This window comes from Chiloscyllium punctatum, chromosome 22 (genome assembly GCF_047496795.1).
Source record: "Chiloscyllium punctatum isolate Juve2018m chromosome 22, sChiPun1.3, whole genome shotgun sequence".
NCBI lineage: Eukaryota > Metazoa > Chordata > Chondrichthyes > Orectolobiformes > Hemiscylliidae > Chiloscyllium > Chiloscyllium punctatum.
Window position 1 is genome coordinate 42,618,817 of NC_092760.1, and position 21,071 is coordinate 42,639,887.

General features: G+C 40.2%; 1 protein-coding gene across 18 annotated transcripts in view; it reads left to right on the forward strand.

Moving 5' to 3' along the window:
* dagla (diacylglycerol lipase, alpha) overlaps positions 1 to 21,071 on the forward strand; it is a 357,270-nt gene that overhangs the window by 171,974 nt on the left and 164,225 nt on the right. For 17 of the 18 annotated variants that reach the window (XM_072592163.1, XM_072592162.1, XM_072592161.1 and 14 more), the window contains one exon: positions 11,377 to 11,512. In XM_072592163.1, the coding sequence (XP_072448264.1) occupies positions 11,418 to 11,512 (95 nt within the window). In that variant the 5' untranslated portion in view covers positions 11,377 to 11,417. Of the gene's footprint in view, positions 1 to 2,815; positions 2,975 to 11,376; positions 11,513 to 21,071 lie in introns of those variants that run through there. The other variant, XM_072592171.1, reaches the window with a different exon arrangement.

A 21,071-nucleotide genomic window follows, 5' to 3' on the forward strand; every position in this document is an offset into this window, starting at 1 on the left:
TTTATCACCAAGCCTGCCTCACGAAGTCAATTGAGTAAGTGTGATAAATACTGTAAATGTTCCTTCCATGTGTCACCAAGTCATCAACATAAACTACACAATTGTGTAATCGGGGAATTGCTTTATTGGTTAGTCTTTGAAATGTGCTGGATGCATTTTTCTTACCAAATGGCATGACTTTAAATTGACAGTGTCCATTCGGTGTTACGGAAGCTGAAATTGTCTTTATCGGAAACAGCAAAGATACTTGCCAGTATCCTCTGAGTAAGTGCAACTTAGAAATATATGTTGCTTGTCCCACCTTTTCAATACACTTTTCCAAACGCAGAATTAGATATAAATAAAACTTGTAACTATTTCGACTTTGTGTTAGTCCGCACACAACTGTTGCGTACCATCTGGTTTTAGCACTGTTACTATGGGTGAGCTCTGGTCACTGCAACTCACTATGATTGTGTCGTCTTGGAGCATGTGTTCAATCTTGAATTGAACCTGTGCCAACTTTAGAGGGTTATGTCTATAAGTATGTTGCTTAATTGGAACAGCATTTCCTATATCCATATCATGCATAATTAGATTAGTACTCCCCAGCTTATTTCCACCTATCTTCCCAGGAGATAGCAGTAACTCTTTCTGATCTCATCAATTTTTCTGACTCCTGTTGACTTAACATCCCTTTGGGTTCAGTGACAACCCCCCTGAACCGAGTTGTCTCTTTGGAAATTTCAAATTGTATCTCATGTACACTTCAATTTTACTGTTTTCTGATTCTCCCTCAAATTCATCTTCGTATTTACTTCCCCAGAAACATTCTTGGAAACCAGTTGCCCTAATTACCTTTGTGGGCTTTATTTCAATGAAGTTTTAATTCTGCCTGAACTGTTTCTGGTCACAACATTGCCTCTTTTAGCACTCACACCCTTCTCGTTCACTTATCTCTCATTGATCACCTAAAAATAACTGTCTACGAACTCAACAGTAACTCCTAACGCTGCCTCGAGGTCTATACCCATCCTGAGGACTTTTAGCTGTTGAATTGATTAAATGCTGTATTTTTTTTCTCTGATAGATTGGTCACCTTCCATTCAGCCATTGTTTCCTTACTTGACTACTTCCTCATGACCACATGGGTGCAAATTTAAACTGAACATTTATTACGCTTAACTAGCTTAATCATTTTTCAATCACATCTGGCTTCAATTCACATAAGTATAATTGTGAATTGATTTCTATTTATTTGTTCATCAAATATGGGTATAGCTGAGTAGTAGGCAGTGTTTATTGCCTATTCTTAATTGCCTCCACCCCAACCGACATGCCTACTCTCAAGGTATTTTTAATGTATAATTTCAGTTACAACACACTATAAACTTTTGCTATAAATTCTGTGTCTTACACTTGTGTACTCCACAACTCCCTGATGAAGGAGCAGAGCTCAGAAAGCTAGTGCTTCCAATTAAACCTGTTGGACTATAACCTTGTGTCGTGTGATTTTTAACTTTGTACACCTGCTTCAGAGGTGTGTAATAACGTCTTTGAACAGGTTGGTTAGAAAATATCTATGATAAGTCCAGAATTTCAGGAAGAACATAAAATTGAGCTCAGTAGATCGATCCTGTCTTGACATTGAATTGTTTAGCTGCCCCAGAGACCAGTCTTTTGTGTTTAGTGTATTCTATGATCATGGCTTGAATGTTGTATGTGCACCTGGATCTCAGAGTATGACATCGCCTGGAAGTATTGTTGCTTGCTTTATTCTGCTTTTGTCTAATATATTTGAAATAAATTGTTTTATTTGTTTTTACCTAATTGCTACAGTTTGGCCACGGAGCCAGGAGCACACGCTGTGCAACCCTCATGCACTGAGCCCTAGTAATAAGTGCTGGTGGAAATGAATTGTAATATATCCATGAAAGATTCATCATGTGCACACTCCAGCCAACCATAGAGAATTGTGTACATGGCATGTCAGTTTCATGTCCATCTGTACCCCTTTCATTACTCTTCCTCCTTCTCCTCCCTCCTCCATGCACAAATATCCTTCTGGGATTCTGAAAATGCAGCTTATTTCCTTGACAGGATGGGACCAATGCCCAAATTTTCATGGTTCATTGCTCGTTTTTCTAATCTGAGCCACAATTATAGTCGGTAGAAAGTGCATTTGGAATATGCAGATTTGGAAAATATATATTTCTCTAAAACTATACAAATCCCTTTCTGCTGCTGTAACTGTGAGTCATCAGCATGATTCATACCTGTGTGCTGCCTTTTTGCTTCACGACCATAAAAATAAGTTATAATAAAAGACTGTTGTGCCTTTGCAGCGTCATCTTTAACTTCACTGTTAAAATTTATGTGGATGTTTAGCTTTATAATTTCTCGAGTTGTCTCAGAAATCCTTTCCCTACCCCCACATATAGCAAATAAGCCCTTCAAAATTTGAGAGTATATGGATAATTGGTGTCTGAAAAGCCAGACAATGATGCTGTTTATATCCAATTACCCTGTTTGCTGAATGAGCTGCTTGTGCTGGAATGCACTGTGAAGGGCTGTGTGGATCAATAAGCTTCAATTAATTTTTAAAAGGTCTTCTCTCCAGCATCGGAGTCTCATGGAGGCAATGACACATTCTTTGCTTTTAAATCAAAAATTATTCTGCCTGTGTCTGCTTGCTTTCTGAATTTCTTTGTAAGTGATGGCTGCTGCCTAGTGATGTGTACTATAGCAGGTTGCAGGCGAGAGACTTCCAAATTCTTCTCATTGCTTTTTGAGTTTTTCCTGACGTCATTTCCTTTCTAAGGTCAGAACTTTGCCTGTTGCTCAGTTTGAACATCGACCTGAGGAAAAAATGCACAACAGTTTGGACGACTTTACTAATTCAGTAGTAGCTGACAACTCTTTTGTCTAGTCTGTCTGTTAAACCTTTCAGGATTAGTCGTTGAATCTTCGGTACTGAAATTGAAACGGCTCACAGGTATAGACTAATGGATTGCAGTGAAAACATGTGAGAACAGAATATATCAAGGGTGTGAGGCTGTAAATTTAAAGTATTTAATGAGATGCTTCTTGGCTGACTTTTTGAAGCATATGCTAATTTTTTTTTCTTTTTAAAGATATTAAATTTGTTTTGCAATTTGTGATTATCAGTAATGTTTGGAAGAAATCTGCAGATTATTATGTCTGTTCATTAAGAAATTGTAATAACCATAAACTTATTATTAATCATGAGTATCCTTCAGAAGTGACAGTATGTTATGCAACAGTGAATTGTTTTAAAGCTCAGAGAGACTTCCCAGTTTCTATCCAAGAGCATTAAATCCATGCAGTTGTAAGAAATAAGAAAATAGACTAAATTGACGTACTTATCTGTAAAATAACTTGACCAATTTATTTTCCATTCTGTTAAATGGAAGAAACATGAATTACAGGAATTAACTCAGACTTGCCTGAATCATATATCATGCTTAGATGTAGAGACCCATGAAAGTTTTCTACTGCTTTCCCACTTCCTGTTTTAAGGATGTTAATCAATTTTTGGAGTAGAATTTCATGAGTACCACTAAAATTTGGATACCTTATTTTAATGGTGTTTTTCATGTCAATGCACGGCATCTCATCAGGTTATTTGATCTTGGAGAGCATTACATGTACTATCATTTACCTGAATGATGTCCTATAACATTCCAAAAAGGTCAGCAAACTTAACTTGAATCTTCCGGTTATGCAGAGCAGAGAGTGGAAAATGATGTGGGGCAGGAGAGTCGAAACCTGAAGAGGGATGAAAGAGTTGGGAGGGGGATAACAAAGAAGAAGAAAAAATCTGGTGTTTAGCTGCTGTTTCCCTACATTTTCTATTAAGATTTTGTGTTTGGTAATCAGGAATTAAAATCTAACATGATTTTAAACTCACCCTCTTCAAATTCAAACTTTCCAGTTTTCAGGTAATTTGTGTAAATTTTTAATTCTGGAAAAAAATGCTTGGATTATGCCATTTCAGTCACTTCATGTACAGTTGTTGCACATTGCTTTGTATACTATGTCATAAAATATTAGGAAATAAGGTTAATTTTTGGCGATTTTAAAAAACTGGACGAAGATTTTGTTGTAAAACTCAATTACTTTGATTATCTTAGCCACAGCTAAAGAAGCATAGTTAAGAGTTTGATTAACCCTGATATTTGACACATGGTCATGCCTTGAAGCAAGTAGGTACCTATTTAGATTAATGTGGAGGTGCATTTGTTGGACTGGGGTGAACAAAGTTAAAAATCACACAACACTAGGTTATAATCCAACAGTTTTATTTTGAAGTACTAGCTTTCAGAGCACTGCTCCTTCATCAGCTAGCTGTGGAGCAGGATCATAAGACACTGCTCCACAGATATCTGATGAAAGAGCAACTCTTCGAAAGCTAGTACTTCAAAATAAACCTGTTGGACTATAACCTGGTGTTTTAGATTAAGGTGGAGGAATACCAAGTTTGACGACTTATTTCATTTGAATGACTGGAGTGTGTTTCTATCACTGGCCATGTCAACTCAGTGCTGCAGGCAAGGAGTTGCTGACAGATTTGCTCCATCCAATACAGGCCGCCTGCTTTTTCTCAGAAGGGGAAGATTGCTGGTTGAGAAGCTGTTTCTTAAATGGAAAGTGGAATGAAAGATTCCTGCAATTCCAATAAGCTGAATGTCAGAGTACACCCAGGGATACAGGCAGTTGCCTTAGGTTACATGTTGAATGGAGGAGAGATACCAGTGGTGAAGTGTTGATACTGCAGAGACAGAACTGTGAAAGCAAGTGACCAGCAAGGTTGTCTCCCAGTGTTTGGACCTGATGACTTGGCATAACATGAGTTTCAATGACCTCATGCAGGTGGCCAGAGCTCGGATGCTGCCTGACGTGCTGTGCTTTTCCAGCATCACACTTTTTGTCTGTAGTCCAAAATTTGGAAGTACAAGCTTTTGGAGTGCCGCTCCTTCTTCAGGTAGCTAGCTGATGAAGGAACAATGTTCTGAAAGCTTGTACTTCTAAATATAAACCTATTGGACTATGACCTGGTGTTGTGTGATTTTTAACTTGGTCCACCCCAGTCCAACACCGGCACCTCCACATCAGAATAGAGCAAGCAGAGGTCTTCAACCCTTCCCTCGAAGTCACAGAGTTTCGAAAGCAAAGAAAGGAAGGCCTTCTGTACAAGTCGTCAATCATCCATCTATTCTAATTGCATTTTCCAGTACTTGGTCGAAAGTCTTATGCTGTGGTATTTTAAGATTTCAAGTAAATACTTCTTAAATATCTTGATGGTTCCTGATTCTACCATCCTTTTGAACAATGAGTTCCAGATACCTGCAGTCCTGAGGGTGCAACAGTCTTTCCTCGATTCCCCTCCATGCTTCCTGCTCTTTTCCTTAAATCTGTGCATCCTGGTTATTGACCCCTCTATGAAGAAGAAAGGTTTCTCTCAATTTAGTCTGTCGAGCCTGTGAGAGCTTTGTATACCTCAATTAGATACTCCCCCATCCCCATGTTTTCTTATCTACTGTAAGAAAAATAACTCCAGTCAAACTAGTCTTTCTTCATAACTGAATCCTTCCAGCCCAGGCAATATCCCAATGAATCTCCACTTCACCTGTTTGTTACAGTCACATCCTTCCTGTCGCTTAACAAATAAGAACAGTGCCTCCCAATCAACTCTTTCTGATTCCTTCACATTACTGAATATCGAATACCTCTACCAAATCTTCTTGCAAGTGTAAAACACAGGCTTGGCTTCAACTGGGTTATTGTGGCCAGGTTTTGGCACCACACTCTAGGAATGATGAGAAAGCATTAGGGGAAGGTACAGAGAAGATTAATGAGAATGATTCCAGGATAAAATTGACATTCAGTAGGATCTTTTAAGTTCAGGATTGAAATGACACATGGATCAATAAAAACAACAGGCTTGAGGGGATGAATGGCCTAATTCTACTCTAATGTTTCTACAAAGTGCCTCTGCCATAATAAGATCCAAGGAGTTTTATAGAACACAATTTATCACTGGTCTAATTTCTTCTTGTTTTGACGAAATGACCAAAAGTTTAACCAAAGGGATATTTTAAAGCTTAAGGAAGGAGAGGTGGAAGCAGAGAGATATAGTGAGGACGTTGAAATATTGGGATCCAGGCAGCTAAAGACCCAGTCATCTCCCATATAACCCTATGGAGGGGAGATGGTTCTCTGTACCATGAGAGTGGCTGTGACTGAGCCTACACCAACTTGATGCTGTTTGAGAACATTGCGGATGACAACATCTTGTAATCAACGCCAAATCTGCAACTTCCTTGTTCTGTTAACTGACAAAGTGAGAAAATGTTCTGACCAATGATGTCTTGCTTCCTACCCTAAACACCTAACTTTATAGTAACATTCCTCTTCTGGGTTCTGCTTTCGTCATCCTTGATCTACTGCCTGCATAACTTACATCTGTTAAAGGGGAAAAGAACAGATCAATAAGAGGCTTCATCATTTGATCTAATACACATGGCCATCAGCGCTCTTACTTGGGGTTGAGCAACAAGTTGGGATTAGCCCTTGAAACCAAAAGAACTGTGGTTACTGTGAAACAAAAAAAGAAGTTGTTGGAAAATCTCAGCAAATCCGACAGCATCTGTGAAGAGAAACCAAAGTTAATGTTTCGGGTTCAGTGACCCTTCTGAGTGATCAAAAACGTTAGCAGGATTAACCCATGGTGACTGGACAGAAATGGCAGGTGAGAGAAAAATGATAGTTTGTTTGAGAACTCATCATAGGATGAGGTGGCATTCAAGTATCATTGCAGAAGACTCAGATGACAGCCTCAATCAGGTGACATGCAGGAGAATGCTGAATGGGCATGCATCTCAATGCTGTTTGATAGCCCCCCATTTTATACGAGCAGCTTTATCAGAAGAAATGGTCACTTTGTCTCTGTTTCCCATCTCCCTATTGTGCGGCAGATGTAGACTCATTGTCACGCCTCCCCAAATACCATTTGCAACCTTGGTACAGATAGATATCTACATCTCTACCATTCCTGTGAGGATGCAGAAAGACTGATAAATAACTAAAGCATCTTCAAAAATGCTGTGGAGTACTTTAAGACATTTTCCAGTGGAAAAAGTTCTATAAATTTTATTTAACTGCAAACTAGATGTTCAGAAAAGATTTACCAGGATATTGTGGAAACTGGAGGATTTGAGTTATAAGGTGAGGCTGGATAGGCTGGCGCCTTTATTATGGAATGTAGGAGGTTGAGGGGTGATCTAACAGAAGTTTATAAAATCATGAGGGGTGTAGATAAGGTGAATAGCCAAGGTCTTTTCCCTCGGAGTTCAAAACTGGCGGGTATATATTTTAAGGTGGGAAGAGAAAGATTTAAAAAGGACCTGAGGAGCAACTTCTTTACACAGAAGGTGGTTCGAATGTGAAATGAAATGCCTGAGGAAGTGCAGGTATTGTTACAACATTTAAAAGATATTTGGATAGGTGCACATATAGACTAGATTTTGAGGGCCAAACACAGACAAATTGGACTAGTGTAGTTTGGGAAACTTGGTTGCCATGGACGAGTTGGACCAAAGGGTCTGTTTCCATGCTGTATGATGCTATGACCCTGTGGATGTTTGAATAATGTGACTGCAGGGGTGAATAGAAAATAAAAGAATAGCCAGTTCTTGCAATGTTCAAAATTGAATCCTAACGTCACATTAGCCAGTTAGACTATTTCACCTGGCAATCATGTTAATTTAGTATGTTCAGATCCATGGATGCACTGCTTGCTCTTGTAAGCTAAGGAAAGAAAAGCAAACTGAGGCTCTCCATTGATCCTGACTGTCTGTGTATTGGGTGTGTTACATTTCTGGACCAGATGCCAAACTTATGTTATGATCCTTGATGAGATTACAAAATTATGTTTCGATTTCCTTAGGGACTATAATTTCTTTTGAACTAGTGATTTACCTTCACTTCAGTTAATCTAGTAATCTGTATATGTTGGTCTCATCTACATTGGGGAAATGAAGTGTCAACTAGGCAACTGCTTCACAGAGCATCTATATTCTGTCTGCAAAAAAGACCTTGAACTTCCATTTGCCTGCCACTTCAACACACCACGATGTTCCCTGGCCAACATTGGGCCTATTGCAGTGCTCCAGCAAGACTCGGCCCAAGCTGGAGGAACAGCGTCTTGTTTTTCCCTTGGGGGCCCTGCAGCCTTCAGGGCTCAAAATCAAATTCAATAACTTTATAGCCTGAACACCACCTTCCATGTCCTTTTACCTACCTCCACATCCCAAACTCTTTGATGGGATCCCAAACTGTTTTCACACAATTAACCCATTTTCACTTGTTCATTGTTCTCATTATCAGCTTGTATTCTTCTCTGGTTTACTATCAACCATCCTTTTGTCTACCTTATTTTCTTTGTTTCTGTGACTCTGTCTCCACCTATATGCTCACTTCACCCTCCACCACAGCCCCCCTTCATCTGCTTAAAGTTGATATTTTCCTGGCAACTATCCTTTCTGAAGAAGGTCAGTGGACTCGAAATTTAGATTAGATTAGATTCCCTTCAGATTAGAATTCACCGAAGAATAACCCACCCAGACCATTTCACTCTAACTAATGCACCTAACACTATGGGCAATTTAGCATGGCCAATTCACCTGAACTGCACATCTTTGGACTGTGGGAGGAAACCCACGCAAACATGGGGAGAATGTGCAAACTCCACACAGGCAGCCATCTGACGTCTGGAATCGAACCTGGGACCCTGGTGCTGTGAGGAAGCAGTGCTAACCACTGAGCCACCGTGCCGCCCATAATGTTAATGTTCATTCTGCTTCTTTGCACAGGTTTGCTTTGAGCACATGAGGTCGTATGTCCCACAAGTTCTGGGATCCAAAATGCAAGATTTGTTCATTTTTCTTTCCTTTGCTGCCACAGCACTGCTTCAACATTAAGACATTATGATTCAAAGTATGAGCAGGTTGATTAATATGTCACCATTTTCAAAAATTTGTAGCAAACTAATTTTACTTATTAATGTCAATGACGCTGTGGTTCACGGAGTTTGAGTGTCCTGGAAGCATTTTATTTTTCCCCATTAGAACAGTGGCTCTTTGAGTTGAGCAAGGTCATAGTTATCTGGTAATGGGGTTAATTCCATCAAAATTAATTATTCAGAACTTTATGCTATGGGCTGACTTCAAGAGGACACAAATGTCTGCTCAATGCACCTCCCATTGAAGTTGGAAGATGCGGCAGATCTAGTATTGGTGGAATTATTCTAACACTCGTATTTGTTCAGAGCTGTGTGCAGGAGTGTTCGTAACAGTGCCTTGGTCTACCAGAGCTCTTGTTGATTTATGTCTTTGTTGTGATGCACCCACTGATGTAAGTTCAGGAATGTGGCAACTATAAATGTCTTCAAGATAGCCAATCAAGGTGTGGAAGCTATCCATGTCCATAGACAAATCTGGAGATTAAAGGATGTGATGGAAAGGGAAAGCCCAAGGCCAAGAGTATACTGACCACCGTGACACATGCAGCTTTTCTTTATATTCACAAAGATTGAATTCAAATTGCATGACTGCAGAGATTTGGATAACCAAAACGCTTCATCACAATACAGCAATAGCTTCATGATGACATGACTGTCATCATCTTTGGTGGGAGATGTGAAACAGATGCCTTCAAAATTCAGACTAAGGTCAAGTAAGGCTATCTGCAACTCCTATACTATTTATCATCTAGCTGAAAGTGGTTTTTCACCTGATGAAAGATCACAACATGCTGATGTCAGTAGTACACACTTTCTGGATGGAAAACTCTTCAATCTCAATTGCTGTGTCAAAATGAAAGCTGAAATATAGTTTGCTGATGAATACCGCAGCTCTGTACTAGATTTCTAAGACCTGATCTTTTCAATTCTGTGTGTAGAAAGTTCGGATTGTCCTTGAGTGTTGCCAAAGCAAAACTCATACCACCCCACCCTGGTCATCCAAATATTCCTCAACCCATATATTGACAAAGAGACTTGCAATATGTAGAGCTGTTCCCATACCTTCGCATCTGGCTCCCTCAAACCTTGTCATTGAAATGGAGTTCTCAACCCAGGTAAAACAACAGCCCAGCCTTCGACAAAAAGTGTTTAACAAAAAAAAAGACATATTGGAGAACACATGGCTGAGGATGTTTCCATATAAATGTATATATGTATTTATTTGTTTAAATAATAAGTACAAATCCTGGAGACGAGCAATTGTTGCCTCATTTTCTGAGTTTAAGATGATTAGTCCACCACTTTGCTTCTCTCACTCCACGTAAGTGCATTAGGAGTTTGTACTGAGACCTTAGTGGTGGAGGTTGGCTGAGCAGGGCCCCTAACTTGCCTTGAACCTATTTACTAAGGACCCCTTTGTATTAATAGTTCAAAACATGTCAGTTGACAGATATACTTTATTATAAGAAACATGTTAATGACTTTTGAGCTTTGCCATTCTTGATCCAAAGAATGTGTGCTGGTTGTTCGGGGAAGTTGCTCCGCTGGAAACCGGACAGTTGGTGAATTGAAAAAATCGTCATTGTGAAAGTGAGATACAACATGCATGGTTCAATCAGCTTCTGGATTTTCAGCAGCCTGTGGATGTAAGAACCAAGGCATGTGCCACGTGGGGTCAAAAGCAGTGAAAAACACGGACAGCTAATAGGACAGACTTACATTCATAAGTATGTAACAGTGATGATGGACAATGGCCTACAAATGAAATAAAATTACCTTAAAACATGATAGCAGATCAGAGACATAGCATCTGACCGTTATGGTGCAGTCCGATGGAGAAGCTACATATTGACAGTTTGGAGTTGGAAGACAAATTTGAGAAACGATCTGATGATGAAAACAAAGACCTAGTGTAGTCGAGAGTTGAGCATTAGACTATACAACTTTGAACTTGCAGTTAACATTTACTTAGGGCTAAAATCAATTCACTGTTGGGAATGTAAACTGTGGAAGAAAGCCGATTGGGAGCAAAGGAACTAAAAATGGTAATGGTAGTCTTCGGATCAAATTGTACTGCAAAAGAGCTCCTTCAGGAGTTACCATTCCAAGTACCGTCTTCTATCATACAATTGTGAACTAATTTAATACATTGAAACTGGTGATTCGAGACTGATCTAACATGAATGGAGAATGATGCAAATAATACAAATTCTTTACTGAGTGCCAAGTTACCAAAGTCTGCTCAGGTTATTGAATACTGGCTGTAATTCAGCGATCCTAAATGGCTTTTTTTTTTAATGCAATCTCTTTTGAAGATTCACATGTTGAACAAAATTTGTTTCTTGCTTTCATAGGATTTGGGCATTAATGAACGAATTAGCAGTTGCTGGAGACCATGCCAGGTATTGTGATATTCAGGCGGCGTTGGTCAGTGGGAAGCGATGACTTGGTGCTGCCAGGAATCTTCCTCTTTCTTATTCATACTACATGGTAAGGACTGGTTATTCAAATGGGATAAATATGGAGCTTTTATTATAATTGACTATGTTTTTGAACTGGTGAAACCTGGTAGGGCCCTTAGCAATGCATCTCTTCCAATTATTTGAATTAACTGGCAGGTGAAGTAATTAAAAAAACAATATTATGATGATCTGGGATGAAATTTGGCTTCATGATTTTTTATTTTAGTGTTTGGTTGGTCACCAATATGCAATTACGTGAAACTGCGGAGTTTCTTTAACAATAGAACAGAAATTTATTCCACAAAAATTCCACCAAGCAGAACACAATATTCATATCTAAATGATACACCTTTCATCACAATATACTTTACCTTCATCTTCACAGTTTGTAATAAAGCATATTTAAAAATCTCAAGAGTTCTCAGAAAGGCACATGCCCTTCACTCTGCTGCAGTGACATTATGGATGGAGCATGCTGAATGAAAGTGCAAAATTAAGTGTGTTTGGTGTGCTAAACCTATTTAGATCTAAAGGTTTTAAAGCATGGCGCTTGTAAACGATGGTAAGCAAGGCATATTTGTACCGATAAATGAAGTGCATCACAGTCAATAAATTCAAGTGCAGTGACTTGTTATGTGGACGAAAGTAACACAAATTTTGCATGCAATGATGAGCTCAACAACACGTTAATTTTTAGTGTAATATTAATTGAGGAAAGACCATTGGCTAAAACATTAGGTGAAGCTGCTGCTCTTCTTTCAATAGTACAGTGGTATAATTGATCGACAGGAAAACTTTGGCTCAGTTTGCACTGGAAATTCACCTTTAAGACCCTGTATGCTCAATTCATGGAATGTGGTTTAACTAATAATCATTTGGCTCTCGGATGAAAATGCTAGTTAAGTAAAGTTAACATCCACAAGGCAAACACTATATAGAAACAGAGAAAATGCTGGAAATACTCAGCTCTAGTGTATCTGTGGAGAGTCAGTATTTCAGATTGTGATCTTTCATCAGAACAGGGGAAACTTAGAATTGCAATTACTTATAAGTTGCTGAAATGGGCAGCATGGTAAAAGAACTAAAGGGAAGGAAAAGCCTGTGATATCACAGAAGGTGGGAAACATTCAATGATGAGTTGGTGGGCCAGAGCAGAGAGTTGGTCAAGTAAAGAAAAATAAGATTGGGTCAGAGGAGTTGGGTGAGTGTCAGAATAATAAATAGCTCCCAACCAGGAGCGAAAATTAGAAAAAAAAGTGGAGGCCAATACGTTGCAAGAAAATTAAACAAATTACAAGTGGAAAGGTGATTATCCTGTATCATTTAACTTAATATTGAGTCTGGAAAACAGTAAAGTCCCTAACAAGAAGAAAAGATGCTGAGCACAAACTTGAGAAACAGCACCTTAATTCCATTGCAGTGCTGCCAGTTACTATTTTCTACTTTAATCTTTAGATTGCTAACATCAATTATATTTTGTCTGAGTAGCACAGGATGTTGAGACTATCTGGGCATCTAGTAGAGTCTTCTTTCTCTTCAATTTCTGCCAGTGGGTTTGCATAGACTATACTTGGGCCAGAACTAAAACAGAAGAAATACAATTCTAAACGTTTTGACATTATAACTTCGAGCAATGTATTGTGTATAATTCACAGTTTATCTAGATTTTCTTCCACCACTATTGCTCCCTAGCAAAAGAGGGCTGCATGTCCCCAGCACTAGTGAGCAATATACGATGGTTGTAATACAATATCATTTAAAATGTCTCTATGAGAGTTACAAATGCAAACCGCTTTTAAAGCTCAAATAAGGTTATTTTTAATGAACCTGTTCAGAGACGGTATGATACCCTTCTGGAGCAGTTGGGATTTGAACCTGGCCCGATGTAAGGATACTACCACTGTACCACAAGTCCTTTGTGTAACTGTTTCTGCTGTTTTTCTCCCTGTTAGTGCTGTTGTCAATTGATTGAGAGCAACTGACATTCACTGAACTCTATTAATCCCACTTGCTCCAAAGTCGTGTCATAACATCTCTGACAAGTCCATTTGGAAAAGAAGAGAGTTGAGTTATCATGTGGTGTTGCACAGCCTAATGTATAAGTTGTATGACGATTGGCATGGTGCTAGAAGATTGCAACTGTAAGTGCTGCTGTGATCTCTTCATACCATTGATCCAGAAGGCCCAGATCCAAGTCCTACCTACTCCATGACTTAAAAGGTTGATTAGAAAAGTCTATGAAGAGTTGAATTCTGAACAGGTTGATTTTAAGAGAAAATTCAGTTCTTGGGAGTCTAGTGACATGGTTGTAGTGTCCCTACCTCTAGGCTAGAAGTCCTGGTTCAAGTCCCAACTGCTCTAGAGATGTGCCATTATGTACCTGAGCAGGTCAATTAATTTTAAATGAAAAAACCTGTTTCTCAGGTTGACCAAAAGCAGAAGACTTCTTTCCCAGTTAGCTTCTGGGCAGGAAAAGGATCCACAAATTACAGAGTTATAATAAAATCCTTATAGATTGCTGTGAATCTTTTGCTGCCTAATTCAGTGTGTGAATATCAATGTGTGAAACATCCATCAGATGGTTCCTTAGCCTTCTAAATGGAAGGGTCTCTATGTAACAGTTATAAATTATTAATGGATTTCAGGTTTTTGTATTAATGCAGCAGCTTTTAGTAATTTTCACATCTGCACACACAAATACCTTTGCTCATCCTCCTTAGTAGTTCATTGTTATGAAAATATTCTGATTTATCTTTCTTTGATCTGAATTAAATGACACCGCACTTTGCCACCTTGAACTTCATTTTCCATGGTTTTTCCCATTCATCTGTCAATCAAGCTTTGTAACTTCCTTCCTCAATTTGAACTACTTACTGTCTTTTCTATTTCTGTGTCACTTGTTTACTTGGTTGACATACAGTTGCCTCATCCATATGATTAACATAAATTGCAACAAAATCAAGTCTCAGTACAGCACCCTGGGGAACCTCATTCTTTTAATCATGGTACCTCAATTTATTTTATTCCTATATTGTCTGCTACTTCACAACTAGTTTTAACTTATTATTGTGAGTCTCCTTTTATGCTGTCTATGACAAAAACTTATTCTTGATCCTTTCTCCTTGATCCATGCTAGGAAAACAAAGCACAATTTGGAATGCGAGCTTTTGTAAAATCTGGAGCACACTCAGTTTGTATTAACTAATTTTATGGTGTATCATAAATTGTGTTTTTCTAGGATTGAACATTTCTCAGCAAAATTCGAGGATTTCTCTGGTATTGAGAAATTATAATTTGTTCAGAAGTGGGAAAGAGGACTTCAAAAATCTGTCAAGATTGGGTTTATGTATATAACATGGAATCCATTGTCAAATGTTATATTGGCAATGCTATGAAATTTAAATTCGTAAACTTGTTATATTTTTAGTTTGTCTCTTTTAAGATAAACTGGAGAATGAAGGGGATTATGAGATTTTGCTCTGAACTCTACCTGTGATAACAAGCTTGTGCAGCTTGGATGTTGTGGGACAGTGGGAATCTAGGATGACTGCCTGCAAAGAAGGTGCAAGATATATACCTGTAGAAAATGGAAGGAGGAATTATGCAGTTAGTGTATGTATGGTCTGTTAGTCTCCACAACTTAGATGATGATTAGGAATGTCAGTTTTTATAAATGGTTTTACTTTAAATTGAAGGTAGAATAAAGATTTTAGAAGATTTTAGATGACCCCCTGCGGTCATCCCCCTCAAGAACAAGTATACCGTTTTGGATACTTGTGGGGGGATGACTTACCAGGGGTAAGCAACGAGGTTCAGGCCTCTGGCACGGAGCCTGTCCCCGTTGCTCAGAAGGGAAGGGTGGAGAAAGGTAGAGCGATAGTTATTGGGGACTCAATAGTGAGGGGCACAGATAGGCGGTTTTGCGGGGGCGACAGAGACTCACGATTGGTATGTTGCCTCCCAAGTCCAAGGGTACGTGATGTCTCTGATTGTGTTTTCTGGGTCCTGAAGGGGGAGGGGGAGCAGCCCCAGATCGTGGTCCACGTTGGCACCAACGACATAGGTAGGAAGAGGGGTGAGGATGTTAGACAGGCTTTCAGGGAGCTAGGTTGGAAGCTCAGAGCTAGAACGAACAGAGTTGTTGTCTCTGGTTTATTACCCGTGCCACGTGATAGAGAGTCGAGGAATAGGGAGAGTGAAGATTTAAATGCGTGGCTACAGGGATGGTGCAGGAGGGAGGGATTCCGGTTTCTGGACAACTGGGGTTCTTTCTGGGGAAGGTGGGACCTCTATAAACAGGATGGTCTACACCTGAACCTGAGGGGCACCAGTATCCTTGGGGGGAGGTTTGCTATTGCTCTTTGGGAGGGTTTAAACTAACTCTGCAGGGGCATGGGAACCTGGACTGTAGCTTTCGGGGACAGGACCTTGAGTGTAGGGAGGTTAGGAACAAGGCATCGATCTCGAAGGATGGTGCCTGTAAACGGGAAGGTGGCTTGAAGTGTGTATACTTCAATGCCAGAAGTATAAGAAATAAGGTAGGTGAGCTTGCAGCATGGGTTGGTACCTGGGACTTCGATGTTGTGGCCATTACAGAGACGTGGGTAGAACAGGGACAGGAATGGCTGTTGCAGGTTCCAGAGTTTAAATGTTTTAGTAGGGTCAGAGATGGGGGTAAAAGAGGGGGAGGTGTGGCATTGCTTGTCAAGGATAGTATTACAGCAGTAGAAAGGGTGATGGAGGAAGACTTACCATCTGAGGTTGTTTGGGCTGAGGTTAGAAATAGGAAAGGTGAGGTCACCCTGTTAGGAGTTTTCTACAGGCCTCCTAATAGTCCGAGAGAAGTAGAGGAAAGTATTGCGAGGATGATTCAGGAGAAGAGTGAAAGTAGCAAGGTGGTTGTTATGGGGGACTTTAACTTCCCAGATATTGACTGGGAAAGCTATAGCTTGAGTTCGTTAGATGGGTCGGTGTTTGTCCAATGTGTGCAGGAGGGTTTCCTGACACAATATGTAGACAGGCCAACAAGAGATGAGGCTATACTGGATTTGGTTCTAGATAATGAACCAGGCCAGGTGTTAGACTTGGAGGTAGGTGAGCACTTCGGGGGCAGTGACCACAACTCGGTGACTTTTACTCTAGTGATGGAGAGGGATAAGTGTGCACTGCAGGGCAACAGTTATAGCTGGGGGCAGGGAAATTATGATGCGGTGAGGCATGACTTAGGATGTGTCGATGTGAAAAATAGGCTTCAAGGGAAGAACACAAATGATATGTGGAGATTGTTCAAGGAACAGCTAATGGGTGTCCTTGATAAGTATGTACCAGTCAGGCAGGGAGGAAAGGGTCTTGTGAGGGAGCCGTGGTTTAATAAGGAATTGGAATCCCTTGTGAAAGGGAAGAGGACGGGCTATGTAAAGATGAGGCTTGAAGGTTCAGTTGGGGCGATTGAGAGTTATAAGGTAGCCAGGAAGGATCTAAAGAGAGAGCTAAGAACAGCGAGAAGGGGACATGAAAAGTCCTTGGTTGGTAGGATTAGGGAAAACCCAAAGGCTTTCTATAGGTATGTCAGGAATAAAAGGATGACTAGGGTAGGTATCGGTCCAGTCAAGGATAGTAGTGGGAAGTTGTGTGTGGAGGCGGAGGAGATTGGTGAGACACTAAATCAATATTTTTCGTCAATATTCACTCAGGAACAGGACACTGTTGCTGATGTGAATATTGAGTCACAAGTGATTAGAATGGATGGCCTTGAGGTACGTAGGGAAGAGGTCTGGGGAATACTGGAAAGGATGAAAATAGATAAGTCCCCTGGGCCTGATGGCATTTATCCTAGGATCCTCTGGGAAGCTAGGGAGGAGATAGTGGAGCCATTGGCCTTGATTTCTATATCGTCGTTGTCTATGGGAATAGTGCCAGAAGACTGGAGGATTAGATTAGATTATTTACAGTGTGGAAACAGGCCCTTCGGCCCAACAAGTCCACACCGACCTGCCGAAGTGCAACCCACCCAGTCCCCTACATTTACCCCTTTACCTAACACTACGGACAATTTAGCTTGGCCAATTCACCTGACCTGCACATCTTTGGACTGTGGGAGGAAACCGGAGCACCCGGAGGAAACCCACGCAGACACAGGGAGAATGTGCAAACTCCACACAGTCAATCGCCCGAGTCGGGAATTGAACCCGGGTCTCTGGTGCTGTGAGGCAGCAGTGCTAACCACTGTGCCACTGTGGATAGCGAATGTTGTCCCCTTGTTCAAGAAGGGGAGCAGGGATAGCCCGAGTAACTATAGGCCAGTGAGTCCTACTTCTGTTTTGGGCAAAGTCTTAGAGAGAATTGTAAGGGATAGGATTTATGAACATCTGGATAGGAATAATGTGATCAAGGATAGTCAGCATGGTTTTGTGAAGGGCAGGTCGTGCCTCACAAACCTTATTGAATTTTTTGAGAAGGTGATCAAGGAAGTGGCCGAGGGTAAAGCAGTAGATGTGGTGTATATGGATTTTAGCAAGGCATTCGATAAGGTACCCCATGGCAGGCTAATGCAAAAACTACGGAGGTATGGCAATGAGGGTGCATTAGAGGTTTGGATTAGGAATTGGCTGGCTGGAAGGAGACAGAGGGTAGTAGTTGATGGTATAGGTTCATCTTGGAGCGCAGTTACTAGCGGTGTTCCACAAGGATCTGTTTTGGGACCATTGCTGTTTGTCATTTTTATAAATGTCCTGGAGGAGGGGCTTGAAGGCTGGGTGAGCAAGTTTGCGGATGACACGAAAGTCGGTGGAGTTGTGGACAGCGAAGAAGGATGTGGCAGGTTACAGCGCAATATAGATAAGTTGCAGAGCTGGGCAGTAAGGTGGCAAATGGAATTCAATGTAGCTGAGTGTGAAGTCATTCACTTTGGTAGGAGTAACAAGACGATGGATTACTGGGCTAATGGTAGGCTACTTGGTAGTGTGGTTGAGCAGAGGGATCTTGGTGTCCATGTACACAGATCTCTGAAAGTTGCCACCCAGGTAAATAGTGCTGTGAAGAAGGCATATGGCGTACTGGGCTTTATTGGTAGAGGAATTGAGTTCCGGAGTCCTGAGGTCATGTTGCAGTTGTATAAGACACTGGTGCGGCCTCATCTGGAGTATTGTGTGCAGTTTTGGTCGCCATACTATAGGAAGGATGTGGAGGCATTGGAACGAGTGCAGAGGAGGTTTACCAGGATGTTGCCTGGCATGGTAGGAAGATCGTATGAGGAAAGGCTGAGGCACTTGGGGCTTTTCTCATTGGAGAAAAGAAGGTTTAGGGGAGATTTGATAGAGGTGTACAAGATGATTAGGGGTTTAGATAGGGTTGACAGTGAGAACCTTTTTCCGCTAATGAAGTCAGCTGTTACTAGGGGACACAGCTTTAAATTAAGGGGAGGTTGGTATAGGACAGATGTTAGGCGTAGATTTTTTACTCAGCGGGTTGTGAATTCATGGAATGCCCTGCCAGTAGCAGTGGTGGACTCTCCCTCTTTATGGTCATTTAAGCGGACATTGGACAAGCATATGGAGGTTATTGGGCTAGTGTAGGTTAGATAGGCTTCGATCGGCGCAACATTGAGGGCCGAAGGGCCTGTACTGCGCTGTATTTTTCTATGTTCTATGTTCTTTAGCTAATCAACATTTCTGTTTGAACACCAGATCTAAATGACTCATTGGTGCATGGAAATGAGCTTTTGGGAAGAGAGAAAATCTTTGTAATATTGTGTTACAGGGTTTCCAAGATACTCATGAAATTCTAGACACAAGTTAGCCTGAATCTGTCCAAAAGTTAATGAGGTTGAGGTAGAGGCAGTGAGTTCCTAATTTAAAACAAAGAAAATGCTTACAATGCAAAACTTAGATGGGGGCTTGTAGTATAATTGAAAAGACCGTCTATCTTTGAGGATTTAAAGGAAACTGGAATATTCGTCTGGCTTGGTCCAGAGGGAGAAAATCTCGAAAGTAATTCTAACAATGAAAGTATGTTCTGAAATTAGACATTCCTGGTTGGAAAAGAGAAAAGAAAGCAAGTTCCCAGAAATTGAGAGTAAATTGCAGCTGGTTTCTGGAGAATAAATTGTTCACTTAAGGTACAGTGTAAAGTGTAGCAGTAGCAAGAGATTTTGATTTTCACTTGTGTTCAGAGCTAAATGGGTAATATATTGTTCATAATATAATTGCCTACTAAACTGTCGATTCAATGTTACTTTTAATTTATGTGCTACACTAAAAATGTTATCACTTGAAATCTTATCACAATTTTCCTTTCTGTCTGGAAGTTCAAATATCCTTTTAAAAGTTATGGTATCTCCAGGGATCATAATAGTCCAGTGCTTGGGTTAATGTTGCTATGCTATTAGAGTGAATCATGCCATCCTTTTGTCTTTAAAAAAAATATGATAAGACATTTTCTTCTTTGGTCTTACAAAGTCATTAATGGAAATCCCAATTCTGTAACTGGACTCTACTTTAATTGAGAAAGTGTTGTGTCTCCAAAAAGTACAAATATAAGGGCTAATCTGGCATCTGTCAAGGCAACACTAACACAAGTAGCAGGTATGAAGCACCTTCTTAGCAGTTTTGCAAGGTTACAAGAGTCATAACTGCTTAGGCTTTCCACCATGAATCTGGCTGATCTTGTAATACTTAGTTTTGTACTGCTGCATTGATTCTTCTGTTTGGTCTTCTCTCTCTCCTCACAATCCCCCACCCTCACCCACGTCATCAGTTCACCCTTTGCTATTCAACTAAAACCAACATTCCAACTGCTATTGTACACAAATGTTTAGTTCCCCTCCAATGATTAAAAACAAAACAAAACTAACAAGCAATTAAAATTTCATACGTCACATTAAACATTTTTTCCCTCAATGATTAGTTTAGCATGTCTTGAACTTTGTATTTTGTGCTGTCACTACTGCTTTGCTGAGCAGCTAAGAACAGATATAAGCTGTGATAATACATGTTCCCTGTGATAAATGTTGGTCTTTTCTGCCCAGGAGCAGCCATAATGCTGACTCGTGTAGACTCCCCCGTACAAGTTAGTTAATTGATTTTTCAATAGTTGATCATCCAGATCTTCCCAATGTCTGGCAGTCAAGAAGGAAGAGGTGAATTTGTTATTTCATCTACCTACACATGAGTATGGTTGTGCATGCTTAGATATTGCTCCAGTGACAAGAATCTGTCTTGCAATATAATAGAATAGCTTCTGGGAATCCCACAACTGTATCAGCCTGACATAACATTTTATTAATAGAAAACAAACGCATTGCATTTATTGGCACCATTTATATGCTCTGGATGTCCTGAAATGTTTCACAACCAATATAGTCCACTTGAAAGTATTACTGCAAATCTTGTTACCCTAGTCTATATCTAGTCTACCATGAATAGTTGAAGGTATTAGTTCATTGAAGAAGAGTTTTGTAGGAAAACATAAAAGGATGAGAAAAAAGGATGCAAGGGACCTTTGTGCCAGGTCTTCACCAATCAGTCTTAGAGCAGTCAAAAGACATTCAGCTAATCACAAGTTCAACACTTATTTAGAAATGGCAAGTA